At 47.3% G+C, this 26,712-nt stretch overlaps 1 protein-coding gene across 2 annotated transcripts; it reads left to right on the forward strand.

The window, feature by feature from the left end:
- The first annotated feature begins 463 nt into the window (after positions 1-463).
- LOC125515960 (glutamate receptor 3.1-like) lies at positions 464-24,452 on the forward strand. 2 transcript variants are annotated; one of them, XM_087531083.1, is made up of 8 exons: positions 464-1,060; positions 15,513-15,625; positions 18,376-18,714; positions 18,814-20,162; positions 20,267-20,544; positions 20,908-20,939; positions 21,037-21,443; positions 21,668-24,452. In XM_087531083.1, the coding sequence occupies exons 3-8, from the start codon at positions 18,450-18,452 to the stop codon at positions 22,115-22,117; spliced, it is 2,781 nt and encodes a 926-aa protein (XP_087387209.1). In that variant the 5' UTR covers positions 464-1,060; positions 15,513-15,625; positions 18,376-18,449; the 3' UTR covers positions 22,118-24,452. The 2 variants fall into 2 exon arrangements, with proteins under 2 accessions (XP_087387209.1, XP_048537391.1); XM_048681434.2 differs by lacking the exons at positions 464-1,060; positions 15,513-15,625 and adding an exon at positions 16,570-16,704.
- The last annotated feature ends 2,260 nt before the right edge of the window (positions 24,453-26,712 follow it).

Here is a 26,712-nt window from a genome sequence, read left to right on the forward strand (position 1 = left end):
AGGCGGAGCTGCAGGCTAGTAAGTCCTGGATATGCGCCCCATCTTCACAACCAACCTGCGAGAACATCAGGAGATACAACAACATAAATGTGTAAGAACGCAAGTAAAAACAGTGTAGAAGGAAACAACAAATGGTTGAAGACGAGGTTGGAGGACTAGTACCTTGTTCTTGCTTGGTTTCATCCTCCTACGCCCAGCTCGGGAATTGTGCTTGTGTTAATTGATCAAACGTTCGGTACAAGCAGTACATATATAGACCTGCACCGATCACACACCACCATATGCTTGTAAATGTATAATAAGTTAATAACCAAGTGGCTGCCAAAGTGTCCACATATGCCACAAGGGAACACTTTGGCAGCCGCCCACCTGGGTAATATACACTTGCAACCAGGTTTTTTTAGTCTCCAGCTGAATTGTCTATTGGTTTCGTTTCATTCATCACATGGACCTGCGCCAACGACTCCGGGCATCACACCCGTTGGGTCTTTCAACCTTATCCGATGCGTTTGTGGGCTGGTTGGATGGGATGGGAATTGCTTGATGCTAGCTCGTCCTTGTCATGACGGTGATGCTTTCCCGAGCCACCGCAGTTCGCCGTCTCAGCTTCAGCACGCCCGTGTGAGCAACTACAGGTCGCGGCAGTTGCTCGCCCACACCTGCGCGCGCCGCCGCAGCTCGTCTTGACCACGCCCGTGTGAGGAGCCGAAGGTCGCCGCCGGTACTCGCCCACGCCTGCTCGCGCCGGCGCAGCTCACCCTTGCCTTGCTGATGCCTGCATGAGGCACTGCAGCTCACCGCCGGTGCTCGTGCACATCTGCATGTGCTGGCGCAGCCTCGCGGATGCCTGCGCGAGCCAGCGCAGCTCGCCGCCTGTGCTCGCCCACGCCAACGCAGCTCGCCCTCCCCTTCGTGCGTTGGCGCCGCTCGTCCCGAGAGCTAAGACATGCGAGGGCGGCGCTGAACAGCAGCTCCAGTGGCGTGATGGCAGCAGCACCGACTGGAGGAGGAGATGGATGCGTGCATGCGCATGTTCTCAAGATGGAGATGCGAGCAACCTGTAAGTGACGCTCGCTCTAATCTTTTACTTGAATCTTGCATTGCAATTTGGCAATTACATGTATCTAATCACAGCGTATGTAAAGACAGGAAAAGGGAATTACAGACACGTACAGGAGAGTGTACGTTTGTCTTCCACAAATACAATCACGGATACAATCAAAGCCACTAGTGACGTTTGTTGCAATCTGTTCTTTTGCACTCGCTGTAGCTTGTTAAAAGACAGGAAATGGAATTTAGCTAGAAGTGAAAAATATGTAGACCTCAAAAGTCAGTATATTGGCAAGGGACACAGATCAGGTGACATGCACCTTTGTATGTCACCGTGTGCCTTGCGACCCGAATTCAAATTTAAACAATACGAAAAAATCTAAAAAAAATCATGTATGTTCACATCACATATTAAGATAACCCCTCAAAAATTCAGATCAAAATTTGAAACATACATCGAGAAGCAAAAAAGAGAAATCTGTCATGAATAGTTGCGAATGGTTCTCCGTATACTATTCACATCTGAGTTTCTCTTTTTTGCTTCTCGATGTATATTTCGAATTTTGATCTGAAGTTTTGAGAGATTATTTTAATATGTGCTGTGAACATGCATGATTTTTTTTCATATTTTTTTGCAAAGTTCAAATTTGAATTTGGGCCGCAAAGCACACGGTAACATGCAAAGGTGCATGTTACCTGATCTGTGTCCATTGACAGGACACAGATCAGGTGACATGCACCTTTGCATGTCACCGTGTGCCTTGCGACCCGAATTCAAATTTAAACATTACGAAAAAATTTAAAAAAAATCATGCATGTTCACAGCACATATTAAGATAACCCCTCAAAAATTCAGATCAAAATTCGAAACATACATCGAGAAGCAAAAAAGAGAAATCTGTCATGAATAGTTGCGAATGGTTCTCTGTATACTATTCACATCTGAGTTTCTCTTTTTTGCTTCTCGATGTATGTTTCAAATTTTGATCTGAAGTTTTGAGGGATTATCTTAATATGTGCTGTGAACATGCATGATTTTTTTTTCATATTTTTTTGCAAGGTTCAAATTTGAATTCAGAGCCGCAAGGCACACGGTAACATGCAATGAGTTCACATCTCACAAAATAAAACGATTCATATATGAATATAGATACTTCTACCACGATTCATATAGATATTTCTACCACGATTCATATATGAATATGAAATGAGTTCACATCTCACAAAATAAAACGATGAGTTCACATACTGAGTTCATAGATAAAAATAAAATGAGTTCACAGCTGAAAATGATGAGTTTCGTGGGGAAGGAAAGATCCAAGCGCTAGACGCAACTATGTCGATGCAACACCAGGCGCTGGTCATGTCAATCACCCGCTCCCGCGACTCGTCCACCAACCCTCACCCCGCGCCGCTCGCCGAAGCCTTCCTTCTTGCCGCCGCGTTGACACGGATTTGCACGCTCGGTTCCTCCTCCTCGCGTGTCTGCGGATTCAGAGTTATTTATCTAAAATCACCATACTTGAAGATAGGGTAACAGGTCAGTATCAAATTTGAGCCAGGTCACAAAAAGCCTAACCTGTAACGCGGAGCACTGACGGGCTGATTTGGCCACGAAAATAGCGAAACTGACAAATTGGGCCCACCTGTCGGGCTAACATGGCATGCCTATGTGGACAAATACGTCGAGGTGGACATGGGAACCACATGTCATTGACTCAGTGCCTCTTTTTTTTCTTCCCTTTTTTCATTGACTCAGTGCCACATGGCAGAACCAGCTGATGAAGCTATGTATCTAGGGTAGGGTCATGGACCTGTCCAAACTGACCTACCTAAGGACATCTCCAAAAGAAATCATCTTTCAATCGACTTGAAGGTGTCTGACTCGATAGACTTGAAGATACTCGACCAAGAAGCAATGACTCGACCAAGACCAAACCACTCGACGGTCAGGTGACCTAAAGGCGCTCCGCATGCTAACGGTCGGTTATTAAGTAGCCTTTATGGTCATTATAGCACTTTATTAGGGGCGTTACCACCTTAATGTATTTAAAACCATGCATACCTGAGGGCCGGAGGGGTCGGGCGAACTCTATATAAGCCACCCCCTCCTCAGTGTAAAGGGTTCGCACGCCTGTAATTCACACACGCATAATCCAGTCAACCGCCTCCGGGCTCCGAGACGTAGGGCTATTACTTCCTTCGAGAAGGGCCTGAACTCGTAAATCTTGCGTTCCTACAACTCCTCTAAAGCTAAGATCTTGCCTCTCCATACTTACCCCCTACATCACTGTTAGACTTAGAACCACGATAGTTGGCGCCCACCGTGGGGCAGGTGTTTTAGCGTTTTGTTGGAGGAGTTGCGATCTTTTCCGACCCGAATCATCATGGTTTTCGGCGGAGTTTTGGTGGAGGGCCGCGAGATCCGTCTCGGCGCGCTCACGTTCATCGCCGACGACTCCGCGTGGCTTCAGGAGGCTCCGCTCGACGTGGACGCACCCCCTGTCCGCGGGGCAACGCACTTTTAGCGCGTGCGTCCGCGGCGTTCTCCTGCGGCAACCGTCGACCCCCTACCGGTCGGCTCCTGTGTTGTCCTCCCTCCCAGTTTCCCGCCGGCGCAAGCGCTCTGGTCGGTCGAGACTCCAGCGGTGGGTGAGACACGCGGTGGCACGCCAGTTGGCCACCCCTCAAGTCGCGGCGATCGAGCCCGACGAATCCCTCTACGGCCTGTTCGACCTATCGATCGGCTCCGCAGAGACCGCATCCGAGTGCGACAGCAGCGATCCAACGGCGGAGGTTCTGATGGTCGATGGACCTCCCAGTCCTTCCGGTTTTCCCCGCACCGACGGAGGCGCGGGTGGAGGCGACCCGTCGCGTCCTCATGAGGAATATCTTCCCGAGCCTCTCACGTCGCTGCAGAGAGAAGAACTTCACCGCCGGAACATGGATGCATTGCACACTCCTATCATTGGAGAAACCCCCAAGGCTCGTGCCTTGGAGGACGCGTGCCTGGAAAACTTGGCCAAGCGCACTCGACTGAAGAACCTCCAGCGAGCACTCGACGAGCGTGCGCGACAATGGGTTCCCGAATCCAGTCGACGTCAACTCTTCCCGCCCCCGCAGGTATATCGAACTCCGATTCAGAATTTAGCAGCTGCAGCCCGCATAGCAGAGTCGATACAGCCCTCCCAGTCGGAGGCTGGCAAAGGCTTGCTGCAGATCAGAGCGTTGCTCCGGGCAGCAGGAGACCAGAATTCCGCTGTTTCTCAGTCACGGAACATGATTCACAGTAGATCCGTTGCTACAGACACAGTCCAGTCGGCTCATAGCCCAAGATCACCCCCGAGGCGTGAGGGACGTGGGGACCGGCGTAATCAGCATGGTAACCATGAGCAATATGATCACCGATTCCATCGTGATGATCGACGTCGAGTGCCCATCCCTCCCCCGAGGAGCGGGTCGTATGCGCCTCGACAACAGGATGATAGGCGCCCTCGTAGTGTTGGGCGAAGGATTCCAGTCGACTCCAGGGAGCCAGGCTTCAATGCGAGATCCATTCTCGTTCAAGGTTTGGTTGACAGGAACAGAGCTCACCGGGAAGGACATGACAGAGATGCTCCTACCAGCAGCAGAGCACATGTTTCGGGGCCAGAGTACTTTAGTAGAGCCATCAGGGCCGCTGTGATTCCTCCCAACTTCAGGTTGGCGACTGGAGTCAGCAAGTTCACTGGCGAGTCCAAACCCGATACTTGGCTTGAAGACTACCGAGTGGCCATCCAGATTGGCGGCGGCAATGATGAGGTGGCCATGAAGCACCTGCCTCTCATGTTGGAGGGCTCGGCCAGAGCGTGGCTGAACCAGTTAGCACCCAGCAGCATTTACACTTGGGAAGATCTCGCCTGAGTGTTTGTCACCACATTCGAAGGAACATGCAAACGACCGGCAGGGTTGACGGAAATGCGGTCCTGCGTGCAGAAGCCAAATGAAACCTTGAGGGATTACATCCAGAGATGGATCACGTTGCACCACACAGTAGAGAATGTGCCTGACCACCAAGCAGTCTGTCCCTTCAAAGAAGGCGTCAAGTACAGAGAACTGAATCTGAAATTCGGTCGAACCGGAGATATGTCTCTGAACCGAATGATGGAGATTGCCACCAAGTACGCTAATGGAGAAGATGAGGATCGACTCCAGAGTGGCAAGTTGAAGTCAGTCGACCAAGAAATCGGAGGAAATTCCAATCAGAAACAGAAGCGGAAAGCCGAGCCAGTTGCTCCTGGGGAAGCCTTGGCTGTGACTCAAGGAAAGTTTAAGGGGAAACCCAGAGGACCTTGGAACCCCAAAAAAGTTAAAGACCAAGACGGAAATGATGTGTTGGATTTGCCGTGCCTCGTACACACTAAGAAAGATGAAGAGGGTAATTTTATTTACCCAAAACATACCACTCGACAGTGTCGACTCTTAATCCAGTAGTTTCACGGCAAGCAACCCAAAGATAAAGAGAAGGAGTCAGACAAAGTTGAGGACAAGGAAGATAGCGACGATGGATACCCCCAAGTCAATTCCATCCTGATGATTTTTGCTGATGTTGAGAGAAAAAGTCGACTGAAAGTCATCAACCGAGAGGTGACTATGGTTGCTCCGGCGACACCAAGTTATTTGAAATGGTCTCAGACTGCCATCACGTTCGACTAGTCCGATCACCCAACGCATATTGCCACCCCTGGGAGGCAAGCTCTGGTGGTCGACCCAGTGGTTGAAGGCACTTGACTGACCAAAGTCTTGATGGATGGTGGTAGTGGTTTGAACATATTGTATGCTGAGACGTTGAAAGGGATGGGCATTCCGATGTCCAGACTCAGTGCCAGCAACATGAGTTTCCATGGAGTCATTCCTGGGTAGAAGGCTGAATCACTCGGCCAGATTGCTCTTGATGTGGTTTTCGGTGATTCCAAGAATTACCGCAAAGAAAAGTTGACATTTGAAGTTGTAGACTTCCAGAGTGCCTACCACGCTATTTTGGGCAGGCCGGCTTATGCACGCTTCATGGCCCGACCATGTTATGTGTATCTCAAATTGAAGATGCCTAGCCCCAAAGGTGTGATCACTATTACGGGCAATCGGAAGAAAGCGGAAGAATGTTTTCAGAAAGGTTCGAAGATCGTCGATGCTCAGATGGCAGTGGTGGAGTTGCAGGAATATCAGAAGACTGCAAACCCGAGTGATTTGTTGCGAGCCAAGAAGCCCGCTATAGAATCAGCTTTTCAGTCGACTGGCGATACGAAGACAGCTCACATCCACCCGACCGACCCCAGCACTGCTCCAACTCATATCTCGACAACACTCGACTCCAAATAGGAAGAAGCGCTCATCCAGTTCCTCCGTGAGAACTGGGACATTTTCGCATGGAAGCCTTCTGACATGCCGGGTGTTCCCAGGGAGCTGGCTGAGCACCGCCTAAGAGTCGACTCAAAAGTAAAACCTGTCAAGGAACATCTCCGACGGTCCGTTGTCCAGAAGAGAAAGGCCATTGGCGAGGAGGTGGCTCGGCTCTTAGCAGCGGAGTTCATCCGGGAAATCTACCACTCCGAGTGGCTCGCCAACGTTGTTATGGTCCCCAAGAAGGACAAGTCACTTCGCATGTGCATTGACTTTAAACATATCAATCGGGCCTGCCCGAAAGATCATTTTCCTCTCCCCCGCATCGATCAGATAGTCGACTCGACTGCGGGATGTGAGCGACTGTCTTTTTTTAGACGCCTATTCCGGGTACCATCAGATCCGTCTGTATGGACCTGATCAAAACAGCCTTCATCACTCCATTCGGGTGCTTCTGTTATGTTACCATGCCGTTCGGCCTCAAGAATGCCGGAGCCACATTCATGAGGATGATTCAGAAGTGTTTGCTTACCCAAATCAGTCGGAATGTGGAGGCGTACATGGATGATATTGTGGTCAAGTCACGGAAGGGTTCCGATCTGCTGACTGACCTTGCTGAAACCTTTGCTAACCTCAGGAGGTATGATATCAAGCTTAATCCATCAAAGTGCACATTCGGAGTTCCTGGCGGAAAATTACTCGGTTTTCTCGTTTCCGAATGGGGAATCGACGCCAATCCAGAAAAAGTCGGCACTATACTCCGAATGAAAAGTCTTGTGCGAGTGCACGACGTCCAGAAGCTTACTGGTTGCTTGGCCGCTTTAAGTCGATTCATATCTCGTCTCGGTGAAAAGGCATTGCCCCTTTACCGATTGATGAAGAAGTCCGACAAGTTCGAGTGGACTCCTGAAGCTGATGCAGCGTTTGCAGAGCTCAAAGCTCTGCTCTCCACCCAGCCGGTTCTTGCTGCCCCAATCAGTAAGGAGCCTTTGCTGCTTTACATTGCAGCCACGGGACAAGTCGCCAGTATGGTACTTATGGTCGAGCGGGAAGAAGAAGGAAAGGCCTTCAAAATTCAACGCCCAGTATATTATATTTCTGAAGTTTTGACCCCATCGAAGCAAAGATATCCTCATTATCAGAAGCTTGTATACGGGATTTATATGACCACAAAGAAAGTTGCTCATTACTTCTCTGATCATTCCATTACAGTCGTCAGCGACTCTCCATTATCAGAGATCCTGCATAACAGGGATGCAACCGGTCGAGTGGCAAAATGGGCGATTGAACTCCTTCCTCTAGATATCAAGTTTGAGGCAAAGAAAGCTATTAAGTCCCAGGCAATCGCAGATTTCGTCGCCGAGTGGATTGAACAGCAGCTGCCAACTCAGGTTCACTCGGAGCATTGGACCATGTTCTTCGACGGTTCCAAGATGCTAAATGGTTTCGGTGCCGGAGTAGTGTTGGTCTCCCCCAGAGGAGATAAACTCAGTTATGTTCTTCAAATCCACTTTGATTCCTCCAACAACAAGGCAGAATACGAAGCACTTTTGTATGGGTTGCGCATGGCCATTTCACTCGGCGTCAGTCGCCTCATGGTCTATGGCGACTCAGATTTGGTGGTTAATCAGGTGATGAAGGAATGGGACGTCAGAAGTCCAGCCATGACTGGTTACTGCAATGCAGTGAGAAAGCTGGAGAAGAAATTTGAGGGGTTAGAACTTCATCACATACCCCGACTGAAAAATCAAGCAGCTGATGATCTGGCAAAAATAGGTTACAAAAGAGAAGCCATCCCAGCAATGTGTTTTTGGAACACATTCACATACCATCAGTTCAGGAGGATCCCTTCAGTGAAGAGGCCCCGCAGCCAAAAAGCGCCACGGATTCGACTGAAGTTGAAATTCCAGCTGTAGTCGACCTGATCATGGAAGTCTTGGTCAGCACTCCCGACTGGACAGTACCGTATATTGCATACATCCTAAGGAAAGAGCTCCCAGAAGACGAAGAAGAGGCTCGACAAATCGTCCGACGATCATCGTCAGGGAGGTCAATAACGTTGGGAGCTGTGTAGGGTGCAATTGCCAAAGTCACATCACCCAATGATGCACATTGCAATTGGATCGACCAAACAAAGACAGTACGACAGAAATCATACCCAGATTAGAAGTGACCGCATCCTCCATCACCTCGTCCTCGTCCCTGTAAGCTGAGGTCCCGGAAGTGGCAGCATTGACAATCCCAAAATCTGACCAGTTAAAATAAGAAAAACAAACAGCATGAAGCGTCTAAAGGAGACACTCACGCGGAAGAAATGGGGATGTCAATCTTAATCTTCGGCAACGCCTTCCGAGTCTTCAGCTCTGCAACTTTGGGGTGCTTTGGCGCTTTCTCAGTCGGGGTTGGTGAAGAGACCCGAGGACGCTTCGAAGACTGACCAGCCTGAGCAGTTACCTTTTCACGGGCACTCGGTCGTTCTTGGTCGAGCTTGGATCGCCTCTCCCGGCGAGGAGGTGACTCGACTTCTTCTCCATCACTTGAGTCGTCGCTTCCTCCACCCCCTTCACCGTCGGAAGTCCACTCGCCACTGTCGCCGCCACTCGCCTCACCTTCCAGAGCTTGCTCTTGCTCTCCGTTGGGCATTGAATACATTTCAATAATGGCCTGAAAGAAAGCAGAGAGAATAAAGTCAGTCGACGCAGTGTATGCAGGAGCGAATTCAAATTACAAAGCAAAAACTCAGAATCAGACCTTCTCTGGTGCATGAGACTGGTCGAATGGAGGGACTCTCCTGGCTCCCCTGGGGTTGTCCTTGTTCCCGGTAATGCCCGACAGCCACTTCTCCAGTGTGTCGTCGTCGACCTCCTCCGGGCGGATCCGAGTGGAGTCTTCAAGACCCGAATACATCCACATCGGATGGTCTCGGGCTTGAAGAGGCTGGATGCGCCGCTGAAGGAAGACCTCCAAGAGATCCATACCAGTGACCCCGTCATGGATAAGCTGGACCACTCGATCGACCAGCACCCTCACCTGCGCCTTCTCCTCCAGGAGCACCTTCAAAGGGGAGGGTTTCCTCACTCGGTCCATGGTAAAGGGAGGGAGGCCAGTCGACTACCCTGGCGTCGACTGGTCCTTACAGTAAAACCAGGTCGACTGCCATCCGCGGACTGAGTCGGGAAGAATCATGGTCGGAAAAGAACTTTTTCCTCTCATATGGATACCAAGACCCCCACACATATGAATCACTTGCGTCCTCTCGTCAATCGGATTAGCCTTTTTCAGCATCTGGGAGCGACAAGTGAAAATGTGCTTGAAAAGACCCCAGTGAGGCCGGCAACCCAGGAAGTTCTCACAAAAAGAAATGAAAGCGGCTAGATAAACGATTGTGTTGGGAGTAAAGTGGTGGAGTTGTGCCCCAAAGAAGTTCAGAAACCCTCGAAAGAAAGGGTGAGGAGGCAAGGAAAATCCACGGTCGACATGGGTGGCAAGAAGAACACGCTCACCCTCCCGAGGTTGCGGCTCAGATTCCTTCCCCAGAAGCCGTGCCGAGTCATAGGGGATCAGCCCCCCTTCGGCCAGGTCGTCGAGGTCTTCTTGGGTGATCCTCGAGTGGATCCAGTCACCCTGAATCCAGCCCTTCGGCAGGCCGGTTCGCGAGGAAGATCCGCCCCGGCTGGTCGCCTTCCCCTTCGACCTCGCCGTTGCCTTCTTTGCCCGCTCCAGAGCCGCCGTCTTCTCCTTCCCCATTGTCGCCGGCGAGACGCATACGGAGCGGTGGCGCTGGGGCGAGAGCGAGCGCATCGGAGGGGCGTGAAGAGGAGAAGAGGTAATGGGAACGCACTATTCGGGAGACTCCGGTCCAACGCCTTATATGAGGCCACTTCCAAGTGGCTGACGGGTAGGCCCAGGCAGCTCTGTCAAATCCCGTAACAATCGCGCACGCGATACGTGGCGAAAAAGGTGGCGCGGGGATCGAGGCGGCTCCGCTCTATCCCATCCGATTACTGCGGCCTCCCCTGTCCCGCGCGCTTCCCAAAATTCGGATCCCACAAAATCCGCGGGCGGCAGAACAACTTGTCAAACCAAAGATCTCCTCCGCACCGTCACTCAGAGCCTTTCGAGTAAAGAAACTCACTCGACGAAGAATTAAGAATGGATCAAGGCGACTGGAAAGGAAGTCGCTGTCAACACTCGGGTTCATTGGTCCGAAACAAGGTATGCTCGCGGCATGAAAAACGAGTCGGAAAAATGCTCAAACCCTGTCCCACTCAAACCTCGATCCATTCGGGGGCTAATGATGAAGCTATGTACCTAGGGTAGGGTCATGGACCTGTCCAAACTGACCTACCCAAGGACATCTCCAGAAGAAATCATTTTTCAATCGACTTGAAGGTGTCTCACTCGACAGACTTGAAGATACTCGACCAAGAAGCAATCACTCGACCAAGACCAAGCCACTCGACGGCAGGTGACCTAAAGGCGCTCCACATGCTAACGGTCGGTTATTAAGTAGCCTTTATGGTCATCATAGCACTTTATTAGGGGCGTGTATTTAAAACCCTGCATAACTGAGGGCCGGAGGGGTCGGGCGAACTCTATATAAGCCACCCCTCCTCAGTGTAAAGGGTTCGCACGCCTGTAATTCACACACGCATAATCCAGTCGACCGCCTCCGGGCTCCGAGATGTAGGGCTATTACTTCCTCCGAGAAGGGCCTGAACTCGTAAATCTTGCGTTCCTACAACTCCTCTATAGCTAAGATCTTGCCTCTCCATACTTACCCCCCTACATCATTGTCAGAATTAGAACCACGACACCAGCGACACCATGGAGAAGCTCCGTGCCGGTCAACCGGAGTCGCCGGTCGCGGCGGCGCCACCGCCGCACGCGTCGCGCCATTCAAGGTCAGTTGTGCCCGTCAACGCGGTCCTTCCCCCTCCGTTGCATCGACCTCTCGCCGCAGTCACCATCCTGCCACCGGCCACCATCGTGCGCCCACGCGCCCGAGCTCCGGGAGGTATGGTGCCGGGGGTCATGGGGGAGTGGCGGAAGCTCATGCGCCTCCCCATCGAGCACCGGCGGGGCAGGCTTGGAGCAGCCATGGAGCGCCGACGTGGTGGGCGCTCTTGCGTCGGGATAGGAGGAGGCCCGCGGATCCGTCGGCGATGGCAACGACGACGCGAGGTCGCCTGTGCCTAGAGCGAGCTCGCTGTCGGGATGCTTGCCTCCGTATGGTCCACCTCTATCCGCCGCAACGACCTTGCTGTGGTCAACGCCGTGCCACCGGCCATTGTTGTGAGCCCGCACGCACGAGCTCAGGGAGGTGGCGTCGGGGGATCATCGGGGCGGCCGCAGCTTGTCTGCCTCTCCATGGAGTGCCGGTGAGGGAGGGGGAGATAGGTGGCCGCCGCCGCTAAGGCCAGGAGAGAGAGAGGGGGGGAGAAGGATGGCAGCATGCTCGCCGGAGCAAAGACAGATGTGGCGTGGAAGAGAAAGCCAGAGATGCGAAATAAAAAAGAAAATGGGGAAAATATGTGACGCTGACAGGTGGGTCCTCCATCCACGTCAGATTTTTTGTCCACATAGGTATGCCAACTCAGCCTGACAGGTGGGCCCAACCTATCAGTTTTGCTGTTTTCTTGAGGAAATCAAACAATCAGTATTCTCCGTTACAGATTAGGCACAATTGTAGTGGTTTTTTGTGACTTGGCTCAAATCTAGTATTGACCTGTTACCCTAGCCCGAAGTGTGGTGGTTTTGGGTAATAACTCGCGGATTCGCATGGGCCGGGGTTCCCCCTCCCCTTCGTATACGAGGCGTTCTAGGTGGTGCTTCGTCTGATCCAGTCGGTGCCGGAGGTGGAGCTGCTGGCGACAAGGGAACGAAGATGGATGGAGAGGGCGTAGAGGATCAACAACGATTCCTTCTCTTGGTTGGAATGCGAGAGGGAATGCAGGGAAGAGAAGGCGGTAGCAGAGGCGGAATCATATCCGATACTCAGATCCAGAAGAGAGAGGTATGTTCAAACTTGCCGGATCCAGGCAGATCGAGAGATGAAGAATTTTGCGAGAAGGATTCACTGCGAGGGCACCCCGGAGGAGAGAGTGCAGATGCCGCCCTTCCAATTCTCGCCGCCGGTGGACTTCATTCATTGGGCGAGGGGAGAGGGGAGATCAAGCGATCCGAGGAGGAAAGAGATGTGGATTTGTCTCGTGGGACTACGCTCAGCAAGCGTTCCATCGCTGCCGGAACCAGTGGATCCTCTGCCGTACTTGTCGCCAACAATTTGAATTCCTCTGTAGTTTCACAGTCTGTGACAGAAGAGAGGAGGACGAGCTTGATGAACAGACGGTTCAAATTTGACCCCGGTGGATGTAGGCAAAAGGATGAAGCTGGATATGCTGATTGCTTAATTGGATCTCGACCTGGAGGCAGATTCTGGGCGTTGGAGCAAATTGAAGAAGATGATGAAAAATGTTCAGAGGAGAGTGAAGCTGGACAGAGTCCATATATAACGACTTTAGCTGATGCTTTTGCTTGTGCTAAGAGGGAATCAAAGGCAAGTAGAAAGGGGACAGATTATGCAAATTGGGTGCCGTTGACCGCATTTCAGAGAAGATTGTGGCTCCTGTATTTAGTTATGTAAGTGTTCCTCCTTGTCATAAATCCAGTCATGTGTTTCTTGTTGAGTGTGATTCAGTTAGCAAGGATTGTTGGTACCAAATTATTGGTGGTAAGCCAGTTGATGTGGGTGTGGGTTCTAAGCCGAATTGTCTGTAGATGGGACATGGCGGGAGAGGTCGTTATCTACCAGCATGCATCTTAGTTGATGCGCCGCTCTCCACACGATTGCCAGCATGCCAGGAGGATGAATCTAGAGATGATTTAGAGTTCAGGGAGGATTTTTTTGTTTCGATTCGAACTATGGATCGGAATGGGCCGGTTGGTGGTGGGCTGGGCCAGAAATATGGGTGCATATTGGATCCCAAAAAAGGGAGTGGGGTGGGGTGCTACAACCTGGTCAGAGACAGGTCGTTAACCCTAATCACTTTTTGCACTCTAGGATTTCCCATTTGTGGTGTCCGCCCTCAGCCGCCGCCGCTCGTGATAGCCAAATCATGGGAGGAAAGATGGGTGAGCGTTTTGGTTCTGGACGTGGAAATGGAGGGAGGGATGGTGGAGGTGGTGGAAACTGGAGACCAAATCAAGGTTATGGGAGAGAATTCCAATTCGACAAATACGATCAAGGTCCCCAGGTCTGACCCCGACCGCCATTTCAAAATTTCCAAGGTAACCAGCACCAGAACTTCCCGTGTAGAGAGCCAGGATATGGGGATTGGGGACAAGATGGTGGCAATCGAGGTATATATCAATACCCTCACTGGCCACCGCTGCAAAACACTAATCCGCCCCTGCTACTGGCAAATATCAACAGAAGACGTGTACAACCACTATCAATGGTGGAGGAGGGGGTAGCGAAGTTTAGACTTCCAAGCCTAATTCCTCTGGGGCAGTGGTGGCAGGGAATCAAAGCTCGGGGGTGATTTCTGATAGCAAAATTTCTTCTGTGGACAAGGCTATCTGTCATAAGTGTGGTGAGAAAGGTCATAACTCTAAAGGATGTGAGGCAAAAGTAAAGTGTGTGATCTGTACTAAGGGTTCTCATGTACCTGAATTCTGTGCTTGGCTTCATCAGAAAAAACCTGTAGCTACTCTGGTTGGTTTTGGTGGGGAGGGGCTTGGATTGTTTGTGGCAGAGCATGCAAAGGAGATTTCCAGTGCTAGTAAAAATGAAGTTGTGGCTTTGGTGAGACTGAGGGAGGGATGTGATTTAGAAGTGGATGCTGACATGTTAATCAAAAGCTTGGCCAAAACTTAACCATGAAGGTGGGACTGGAAAGCTAGAAAGGTTTCTGAAGGAGTTCTTTTTGTCAACTTTCCATCAGCTGCTAGAATTAATGAAGCTGCTATATATGACTGGGTCCCTTTAAAGGGAGGAAATATCATGGTGAATGTGAAAATCTGGAATGATGATGCAAATGGCTGTGGTTTGGGTCAAATTCCGCTGGAGCAAAAGGGGTACCAAAGACTATGAAGAATTTCCATGGGCTATGTGTGAAATTGGCTTAATGATTGGTTACACTCAGGCTGTAGATATGGAGTTAGTAAGTAAAACAGGCTTGGTTATATTGAAAGTTGTTGTGGTGGATTACAGAAAAATTCCTAGATGGACCAAGTTAACAACTCCCAATCTCATGGTTTACAGAATCTTCTTTGAAATGGAAGAAGTAGTAGATGAAGGATGGGCTAAGGAAGATGATGGATTATCTCAAGGCTATGAAGAGTGGATGGACTTTCAGCAAGAGGAGGAGGATAGCAGAGATCCCAAAGAAGCAAAATACAGTGAAGATGAGGCAGACAATAGACCATAGATTTTCAGCAAGATGCTCGGTTTCAGCATAGGAGATGAGTTGTTTGATTTGATTGATAAGTATCATGTGGATCAACCATATATCTTCATGCTGAAACAGTTTGTGAAGAATAGATATCATTACCCCGCAAAAAAAAAGAATAGATATCATCCACAATTACTTACTGGTGCTATATATAGTGTATACCTGCCGTTCTTGTATACAGGCCATCAGTGAAGAATTAGGATGTATAAGAAGGTAGTCACGCAAGGGATAATATTTTGAGCGTAAAGCCTACAGAATTTTCCCGGGCAGCATCAGATACTAATCACATGCGCATTATAGCCCTTTTTGTCTTTCATGAAATGCGCACTTTTAAAAGGGGGCGAAATTAATCATTAAGAAAAAGCAGAAACAACGAAAGCATCATTTGGTTTTACAGCTAAAAAGATTTGTTCTGTGCATGGAGATGGAGTGATGGCATACAAATGAACGTATAATGTAAGCTTACATGTGAATTCTCTTCAATGTGGGTATATGGAATTATTTACACTAGCTGCAGCCTGCAGGGCTGGATGCAAATGCCTAGCTTGTAATGCGGACTAAGATTAAGGCTGCATGCAGCATATATTCTGCTTGGAAATGCATGGACTTGATTTATTTATTTTTCAGGATTGAAATGCATGAACTTCACATGAAGATGAAGCAGCCAAGTTTCTGCAAACTGGGTGCAATCAGCACAAAATCCTCACTTCACCTTTGTAATCTTGCTCACTAAATTACAGGTGCTTGATTAGTCTTAATCATGGCTCTGTTGAGCTCGTGACACGCATTTGATTGATATTTTTTTTCGTTTGATTGATTTCAGTTTCTAATGCCAGCTGATCTGACAAGCCGAGTTTAACTTGGATCATTTGACAGTTATTTTGTTTGCCTGCGGGCATGCTAATCTGCATCTCACCCTGCATAAAGATCATTGGAATCGGATCTAATACCTTTCTTTGGTCAGTCACGCACTCTAGCTAGGGTTCTTCGACGCAGGTTGCATGCATAGTTTTTCCTCTTTTTTTTTCTTTTTTGAGAAATAACATTGACGTACGCGTACGCGTACACGCACACGCACACAGTCACCCCACCATACACACACGCTCAAACAAATGCGTACTGAAGGCACGATCAAAGTTGCGGATTTCAAAATTGATGCAATCGCCACATGTGCCTCGCTATTTGATATTCATTTATGAGTTGTGACTAAATCATATGAAAAACAAATCTTAAGGTTTTTCAAACCACACTTAACAGGAGATGCTCCATTCGGTTCAAACATTTTAAAATATCAATTTGTTTTGTTTATCTTTGTGGTGCAATTGACTTGTGTCAACTTAATTATATCGAATGATGTACTACGTCCTGGTTTTGTTTATCTTTGTATTTGGTGTCAAATTTTCACCTTAAATTTAACTAACAAAATGTTAATACATGTCATAGAAAATAACACTATAATTGAAAATTATGTTCAAATACGAATCCATCAATATAATTTTGTGACATGCATTAGTATTTTATTAGTTAATTTTTAATCAAAATTTGGCACAAAATGAGACTTATAAACCGGGAGTGAGGTATATTCCGGTGAACCCGCGTGTCATCACCACCGAGTCCGCTCTCCCTTTCTCCCCAGTCCACCTCCGCTATAAATACCACTCACTTAAAATAAAATAATGAGCTCGACCGACGGCAGCAGCAGCTCGCGTTCTGCTCTCAGTCTAATCCTCGTCGTCGTCGAGCGGCGCCGCGGCAGCAGCAGCAGCCAGCGTCCGAGTGGAGGCCGACATTTCCTCTTGGCGGGGCCCGAATCCAATCCGTAAGTCGAAATCTCTCTCTGTACATGCTCTCGGATCCCCACACATCTTCTAGTACAGTCCTACAGTAGAATCCCCACCCCACCCATCTCCTACAGTCCTACAGTACTTCCCTGCTGCGGTGCTGCCAGTGGCATTCAGGCCGCCATTCCCGCCGTTTCTTGGGGTCTCACTGAGGAATCCGAGGGCACTGGTTGTGTATTGATCCTCCCCGGCAAGTAATGGCGGCTCCGGTTGCTGTTGCCGCTGGGTGTGGGTCTACTCTTTGCATGCATTGCCCGTCCACAAGGTGTTCGATGGATTGTGCAGGGTGTACGTCTGTCCGGGGTCTCGTTCCAGTCCTTCAGGTTCCGGTCCGTTTACAGTCAGTTGCTGAAAATGTGCACGGAACGCATGAAAATGCAGGGATTTGTGCTCAGGTTCTGCTCGGTTGCTTGGCATTCCAGGCATTGGTTCCTCTTTGCAGGAAGCATCCCATCATAAGCATATACTAGTACTATATATATAGTTATATGTTCCCACTTCAAAAGAAAAAGTTGTATGTTCTGTTTGTTTGCTTGCTGTCTGCTTCAATGTTTGTTCCATTTTAAGCATAGTTGTACAAGTATAGTTGTTTGTTTCGTGGGCATAATTCAAAGTTTGTCGGAAGCAGCTTTTGTTCTCTCTTGCATAGCAAAAGTGTGTGGAAACTGGAATCTGTTGAGAGTAGTATGGCCACGCCAAACGTTTTGGCTTTCACTTAAGGACCACACATTGCTTCTTGACTTTGTTGGATGCTTGTCGGCCCAGCCTTGGAACTGTACCTTCCTACTAATGGTATAGAATATGGTTAATATAAATGAGGCACAGACCAAACTTTTGTGTTGCTTACTAGAAATGAGTGTATTTCCTTAAAAAAAATGTCAAATCATCTGTCATTGTTCTCTCAAGTTACTTTCATTGCGATGTTCAATCCAGTTTTTATTACTGCAATTGCTTCATTCGAATTGAGGTTTCAGTCCGTTTACCGTCAGTTGCTGAAAATGTGCACGAAACGGATGAAAATGCCAGGACGTGCGCTCTTTGTTTACCATTTACCGCCATTTGTTTGGTTGCAGGAAGCACCCGGTCTTAAGCATAGTATATATAAAGTTGTATGCTCTGTTTTGTTTGTCTGTTTGCTGTCTGATTGAGACAAGGGCATAATCCAAAGTTTGACACCTGCACTTGCACCTGCTCCTGCACATGTACGTGTTGGAAACTGGAATCTGTTGAGAGTAGTATGGCCACGCCACATGTTTTGGCTTTAACTCAAGGACCACATTGCTTCTTGACTTTCTTGGATGCTTGTTGGCCCAACTTTGCAACTGTACCTTCCTAATGGTAGTATAAATCAGTCACATACAATTCTTTTTGTGTTGCTTGAGATTTGGTGTATTTACTTAATGTGTTTAGTCGAATCATCTGTCATTGTTCTCCCAAGTTGCTTTTCCTCGTGATATTCAATCCGTCGGGTTTTTAAATACTGTAACTTCTTCATTCAAATTGATATTTGCTTCCTTGTTGTTTTCCTTTCAACGTTTGGACTGAGGCTTCAAATAATGGTGCTCTTTAACATGGACTTTGTTACTTTAGAGAATACAAGAATTATGCATTGGTATCATGATAACATCTGCTCTATGTTTTTTCTACAGGGGGTTTCCAACACATAAGTAGTTTGCTAACATGAAGACAAGCATCCAGTAGACTTTGCACCATTTGAGGCACAATGGAGATATCTTTTCTCATGTTGTTGGTTCTCTCTCTGCTTCTGTTTCCTAATGGCATCTGCAAGAGTTTAGCTGCGAGGCCTCCTGTTGTGAATATTGGGTCTATTCTTCAATTTAACTCCACCACTGGAGGTGTTGCCGCGGTTGCCATCCATGCAGCCTTGGAAGATATCAACTCTGATCCAACAATTCTAAATGGAACTACACTAAAGGTTCAAATCAAGGATACAAATTGCTTTGATGGTTTCCTTGGCATGGTTCAAGGTATGCTAGCTTTAATGTTACGCATTCATTTGGCATTGTTGAAATAGTTTTTGCTTCTCTTGTGGAATTGTGACAATGATACCGTATTCCTTGTATCAGCTTTGCAGTTCATGGAGACTGATGTTATTGCACTCATTGGCCCTCAGTGCTCTACAATTTCTCACATCATTTCATATGTAGCAAATGAGCTTCGGGTCCCTTTGATGTCCTTTGCTTCTGATGCAACTCTTTCATCCATACAGTTCCCGTTCTTTGTCAGGACTGGTCCCAATGACCTCTATCAAATGGCGGCTGTGGCAGAAGTTGTTGACTACAACCACTGGAAGATAGTGACTGCCATTTACATTGACAATGTTTATGGTCGAAATGGCATTGCTGCTTTGGATGATGCACTCGCTTTAAAGCGCTGCAAAATCTCCTACAAGGTTGGGTTTCCTTCCAATGCTAAAAGAAGTGAGCTCATAAATTTGTTGGTTAGTGTCAGTTATATGGAGTCTCGTGTTATCATTCTCCATACTGGAGCTGAACCTGGACTCAAGCTTTTCTCTATGGCAAAACAACTGAACATGATGGGCAACGGCTATGTGTGGATTGCAACTGACTGGCTGTCTGCATATCTTGATGCTAATTCATCAGTTCCTGCTGAGACTATATCTGGCCTGCAAGGTGTTCTTACTTTACGGCCACATATCCCCAACTCAAAGATGAAGAGTAATTTGGTCTCCAAATGGAGCAGGCAAAGTAAAAAGTACAACTATAGTGATCTTCGTGTAAATACTTACGGTTTTTATGTTTATGATAGTGTCTGGGTAGTAGCTCGGGCTCTGGATGCCTTCTTTGATGATGGTAGTAGGATTTCCTTTTCAAATGACTCGATGTTACATGATGAAACTGGAGGAACACTTCACCTTGAAGCAATGAGCATTTCTGACATGGGAAATAAATTATTGGAGAAGATTAGAAAGGTAAACTTCACTGGGGTGTCTGGGCAAGTGCAATTCGATGCTGGAGGCAACCTAATTCATCCTGCATATGACATCATAAACATCATCGGAAGTGGCATGCGGACCATTGGTTTTTGGTCAAATTATTCTGGCTTGTTGTCGATTGTCTCTCCAGAGGCTCTATATTCAAAGCCTCCTAATATTTCTCTCGCTGATCAGCATCTCTATGATGTTATTTGGCCTGGGGAGACTGCACAGAGGCCTCGAGGATGGGTTTTTCCTTCTAATGCCAAGCAGTTGAAAATTGGTGTTCCCAACAGATTTAGTTTCAAAGAGTTTGTCACGAAAGACAATTCTACCGGGTCCATGAAGGGTTATTGCATCGATGTCTTTACTCAGGCATTGGCTTTGCTTCCTTATCCTGTTAGTTACAAGTTTGTACCTTTTGGGAATGGTACTGAAAATCCTAATTATGACAAACTCGTACAGATGATTGAATCAAATGTAAGTATGGAATGCCTTTTTTCTTCCTCTAACCATTTCATCATCTTTATAAAAAAAAACCATTTCATCATACCATGCTGACCAGGGGGGGTCTTATCCTGCAGGAATTCGATGCAGCTATAGGGGATATCGCAATTACAATGAGGCGAACAGTAACTTTTGATTTCACCCAGCCATTCATTGAAACAGGCTTGGTTATCTTGGCTCCGGTTAAACAGCATATAACATCGTCCTGGGCATTCTTGCAGCCATTTACTTTGGAGATGTGGTGTGTTACAGGGTTGTACTTCCTTATTGTGGGTGTGGTTGTTTGGGTTCTTGAACATCGGATCAATGATGATTTCCGTGGTTCAGTACGTCAACAAATAATAACTATTTTCTGGTAAGGAGCTGACTTGCACCTATTGTATCGTCTTTTTGTAGTATATCATTCCTTTTTTCTTAGAAATGTTGATGTTTCAACAAGTCTTGTGCAATATGTTTGCATACAGCAAGCACCTCAGAACAGTTGCCAGTTAACATACCCAAATGAAGCATCTACTGATTACCAAGGAACTATTATCTTAATGATCTTGTGAAACGTATATATGCACAGTATATATATTCGCTTAATGATATTTATGATGCATTGCTCTTTTTTTTTTCTGTTTTCACATACTTCTCCACATGTATTACAAATGTTCTTATCATGGCGTGATTCCTTGCTCTCAGATGTGATTATAATTTCTATTTTGATTGCCTGCAGGTTCAGCTTTTCGACGTTGTTCTTCTCACACAGTGAGTAAACCAACCTTCTCTATTATGTGTTTTTTTGGCCATAGGTAACATTTTGTTCTGAGGCATGGCTCGTGATTTCATCTGTATCTGCCCGCAGGAGAAAATACTATGAGCACCTCAGGGCGTGGTGTCCTGATCATATGGCTATTCGTTGTTTTGATAATTGTATCCAGCTATACCGCGAGTCTTACTTCCATCCTGACCGTGCAACAACTTGATACTTCTATAAAAGGAATCGATGACCTGAAAAATAGTAATGATCCTATTGGTTTCCAAGTTGGTTCTTTTGCACAAGACTACATGGTCAAGGAGCTCAACATCTCACGTTCAAGGCTAAGAGCTCTCGGTTCACCACAAGAATATGCTGAAGCCCTCAAGCTAGGCCCTAAGGAAGGAGGTGTTATGGCCATTGTTGACGAGCGACCCTATGTTGAACTGTTTTTGTCAACCTACTGCAAGATTGCGGTAGCTGGTACAGATTTCACCAGCAGAGGATGGGGCTTTGTAAGTACATTTGAACCATATTCTTTAATGTAGATTAGAATATAAGAGCAAAATATTTTGAAGTTAATATCCTGGAATAGCAGTTTTAACTTTGAACAAATTGTGTCAACTATCTAGTTTATTATGCAACTTTATTTGCACTTTTCTGCGGCTGCAAGTCTAAAATCTGCACCTACTTTGTCTCACAAATCAAAATGTAGCACCTTACAAGTTCATTCTACCAGGCATTTCCAAGGGACTCCCCTTTGCAAGTAGACCTCTCCACCGCAATCCTGTCATTGTCAGAGAATGGGGAGCTGCAGCGGATCCATGACAAGTGGCTCAAGACAGGGGAGTGCGCAACTGACAACAGCGAGTTTGTTGACTCGGACCAGCTCCGCCTTGAGAGCTTCCTTGGTCTGTTCCTAATCTGTGGCGTGGCATGCGTCCTCGCGTTGCTAATCTACTTTGGTATCATGCTACGCAAATACCTGAGGCATGAACAGAGGAAGAGCCTGAGAAGATTCTTCTCATTCGTCCATGGCAAGGATCCACCAAAGAACAACGAGAGGCGGTCCATGAGCCTGCTTGGAAGCTCGACGCCGGCAACGCCAATGAGCAGCCTTTCTACCCTTGAGATAGAAAGGCCGTCCAGGGAAGTCAGAAACGACAGCGTTATTGAAATGGAAAGCTAGTTCATGTGTACAAAGCTAGTTCGTGCTTTATCTCTCAAGGCAGCTGGGCAACTGTTTTGTGTGAAGCAACAATGCGGCCGACTAACCTTGGTCCCGGTAACCTAGGTTGTAAAGCCAAACACCAGGGATGTATAGAGGGGGTTCAAATACTTCTTAAAGGAAGGATTGATAATAAAAATTAAAAATATCGAAATGCTCCTCTCTCCCACGTAGATCACTTTATTCTTTGCATGACTATATTTTTTGGGGATATCTTGCCACTTCAGAATTGGCGTTTGGCGGTGTGATCTGTTCATGTGTTCAATTGCGCGTAGTGTGGTTATTCCAAGTCAGTAGGATTGTGTCACTTCAGTTTGATAGTATGCGGCGGACTGAACCTGCCGGCTGCAGCTAGTACCGTTTGATGTGTGACGATGCCTGTAGATTCTAGTACTAAACTTTGATGCTTGTTCATAAACTAGTTTAGATGGAGCCACCCAAAAGGTATGATAGTTTTTCTTTTTTTGGCTTATATACTCTGTTTTGTCTGAGTTTTGTTCCGGGCAACTTTGAAGTTTATGTTAGGGTGGTCGGTAGAAAAATGTGTAGCACCTTCCACAACTCATAAAGAAGATAATTAAAAAGAGCATAGGAAGAAATAGTTATGATCTTATTAGGATAGTTAAGAAGAAATCCAACACTAGGTTTTCGTTTTTCTAACTCTATGGCTACACTGTAAAATATTTATGGATTAGCTCCAATTGATGCAAATCTTTTTGGTGGTTCTGGGATGCGACTGAGTCAGATTAATCCCAAGTTACTCCCTCCATCCCATAATATAAGGTGTTATTACATCTAATATGCTCACATATTAGATGTAATAACGCCTTATATTATGGGACGGAGGGGGTAGCTACTTGTCTCTCTCAAATCTTACTGGAACACCGAGCCACTGGTCTGAAAAGTGGAAATTCCTGCAGGTTTGTAATGCATCTGTTTTGGTTCTTGCGTGCATCACAAGTGTTGTTAGTAGTGGAGTGGTAGGCAGATGCAAAACCAAGCCATCATTTTCCTTCTAAATACACTTGTAAAAGAATCATGAGTGTCTATTCTAATGGAGTGGTATACATATATATAATTGTTGCAGGGATGCTGCAACTTCCTGGAGCAAGGCCTTAGTGGTACTAGGTTTGTCTATTCTAGTGATACTGGGTTTTCTTTTCTGATTTCTTCTAATTTAATAGTTATGCCAGGCTACATTATGACTGCCAGCTCTGCTGTAACTTTTCTTGCGAGGCATAACAATTGGATTATTGTTGATGCAGCGAAAACAGAAACGAGTATCAGTGCCTTTTTATTTAATTTAGTCATAATAGTTGACTTAACATATCATATATTAAATGTGGGTAGGAGATTCCTGTATTTTTCTTGAATACAGAAGAGCAACAATAGGAAGAGTTCTTTTACACGATGGAGCGATTATTTTCCTATGAAGAATGTATAATGTATATATATTTCTCATTCTGTTCAATACCTGGTTTAGGAAGAGCTCTTTTTCCTATGCAAAATGTATAACATGTATGTTTATAATTTTGATTGCAGGCATATTCGTCGCGCTCGCCCTGCGTTTTGACGTTCCGCGAGGGACCAAGTGGGATACGCCACGGGTTCCGACAGTAAAGATAACAATGATAAACTGGTTTCAAGCCACTCAGGGCAGTTTTGCTGTTACTAAGATACTGCGGCATCTTGTCTCTCTCGGTCGATGTCCTGTCATCTCTGAAAATATCAGTGGCACCTGTTCTGTTTACCTGTCTTTTGTGTTGTGACGCACAGCCTGCTCTGCTATACATCGTTCCTGGCATGACTGGTTTCATCGCCGTTCGCTCTGTGTGGAATGGAGAAGTAGAGCTGATAAGTAAGCCTGCTTACCTAGTCCCTTTTGTTTAGTCCTGGGATGAGAGAAAATAACTGACAATCTGGACGAGCCTGCCTTTGAAGTGCGAAACTTGTTTGTCACTGACAGTTTTCGCGATCGGCAGTTGCTGGAGTTCACTGAGTCGATAGTCGGAGAGGACGCAGAACATGAAGGTCCCAACCATGAGAGCAAAATGGTGGACTAGGGCTTTCCCTAAGGTGTGCTTTCAGGTATTTTCAGTTTTCTTGTTAAGGAATCAAGGTAGGATTTTGTCTGCCAAGACCCTATATTCATGGAGTGAGACGTTGTTCTGAATTCCAAGGCACTCAGAAAGTTTCGTCGTGGAATTTCTTCTGGAAAACATGTGTATGTATTCCAGTTGTATCATTAGTAACCCAAGGCCATATAGCACAAAGAATGTTTGCTTGATTCGTTCTGCCTGACAAGACATAAACTCCCATTTCTATATTGCTGCCAAACACGCTGTAAAATGAAGTTATTTCTATAACAGAGCAGGCTGCGCATCAAAACGCAAAAATTCGAAAATACCAGCTCTGTGGGGACCCCGACTCATAAGTTGTGATCACCGAATGCACATGTACAGTGATCCCAGAGATCAATGCTCAGTGAACACACAGAAGCTGTATAACAAGAGTCTTACATCCATACATACCGTATTACACAAGTAGGACCATTATGGTCAAGTCTTGATTATAACATTGCAGCGGAAATCTTCGTCGATAACTTGGACCCATGCCATCTGCCTTAACCCTACAGGCATTCTGATTGGGAAGCGTCCTAGCTCGCATGTTCGTCACCGAAGTATTCTTCATCATATCCCGTTCTTTCATGCCTGACCAATAAAATAACCAGTGGCAAGCCAATGAGTACTTTGAATGTACTCGCAAGCAACCCATGTTTTGGTTCAAGATACAACAATGCATGATATAGGTAATTTTTTGCGGAAAGCTAGTTTTTGAGTGCAATGACATGTTCAACAACTTGTAAGACATGCATCAGGAGAATTCAATTAACCATGAGGATAGGTTACAGATATCAACATAAATAGAGTGGGCATCAACCCAACTCAATCACGTCAAGTCCTTTGACTTGACCCAAAGTAGTTCTTCCCACTTATCCAAACACACACACTGGTTTGTAAACATGTGGACGTAGTTTAAGCAGCACCGCCCAACTGTCCTTGACCGTGGACACGGCTATTCGAATAGTTTTACACTCTGCAGAGGTTGCACACTTTACCCACAAGATCCGGGGAACTTCTGTGTCATCCACGACCCGCGATACCTCAAGTACCCGGGGTAAGCACCCGATCACTATCTTTCCCTAGACGACACTAACAAGGAGTCCACTCGTTGTTCCATATTCTCACGATGTACATCATACTCATACGAGACTCACTTGCACATCATTTGAACAATTCGAGGACATGTTCAAAATCCAGAACCAAATTTGAATAACTCTACATTGCCAAGTGTGTCCTTTTGATCTGAATTTTTGTGGACATGTTCAAATCCTCAAATGATGACACTACACCAAGTGGTGCATCAAGGAGAATAGATTTGCATGACTAAATCTTGGTAAAGCCAATTCTGTTGATTTCTAGGGTTTACCAAAGTTACATTGGCTACTTTGCCCAAATGAGCTCAAACTTGGTGGAACATCCTACTTCTATGTGCCATTCCATCCTGTTAATTCTCATGGCAAGTGGAATTAATTTTCTTGCCCAAACCAACAACAAACACCTTCTGCCATTTTCCCAAAATCATCATTTTGACCTCTTCCACTAATCTCCTTGAGCTCAACTTTTTACCACAGCTCCTCCTAGCCTTCTCCTACCTCCAGTAACTCTCCCCTGGCCATTTCTCAATGATTGAGGGGTAAAATACCCCCATTTACCTCCCTGGACAGCCCCTCTCTCCCTCTTCTTCTCCCTCTCTCCTCTCCTACTGGCTCACCAGGGCACCCAAGGCCACCACCCATTTGTTTACTCCTCCCCTGACCCCCTAGATACTAGTGACCACGCCCTGGGCGCCAAAAAGATGCCAATGCCAGCCATATGCGTGCTCTGGAGCGTGCTACAGTGCACCAGAGCACTGTAGCCGCGTCCTGCCCGAGGCTTCTGACCACCTAGGGCCCTCCCCTTGTGTCCCCCGAGGCCGCCTCGGCGTCTGGGACACGCAAGACGGTCAGCCCCCCTCCTCCTTCTCCCTCCTCTTGCCCAGCTCGCACGCGCGCCGGCCGCCCGAGCGCTCCAATGGGCAGCCTCACACGCGCGATGCACTGGCCCTTCCCCGCTATCTCTCTTCTCTCCCCTCGCCCTAGACCAACCCCATGAGCACCCCAGACACGCCCACGCGCGCCCCCATGACTTGCAACGATGGCAACAGCCTCGCCGGCGCATGAGCTCATGGTGCATCATCGCCCCGCCATAAAAGGCCACCCCCGAGCCCTCTCTGGCCTCGGTTCACTCCCTCTTCCCCCAGCAACCTCCTCGAGTAGCCTGATCCTCCTCCTGCACCTTCCTTCTCCTCCAACCACCGCACGGCCGCCGCTTCGGCTCGCTCAAATTCGAGCAACACCGAGCTCACCTCCCTCCCTTTCCTCCACACAAAAGCTCCCCGTGGTCCGGCGAACCTCCCCACCTCCTCGAACCGTCGCAGGGATGCTCGAACGCCGA

This window comes from Triticum urartu, chromosome 6A (assembly GCF_056163025.1).
Source record: "Triticum urartu cultivar PI428250 chromosome 6A, HENAU_Tu73, whole genome shotgun sequence".
NCBI classification, from domain to species: domain Eukaryota; kingdom Viridiplantae; phylum Streptophyta; class Magnoliopsida; order Poales; family Poaceae; genus Triticum; species Triticum urartu.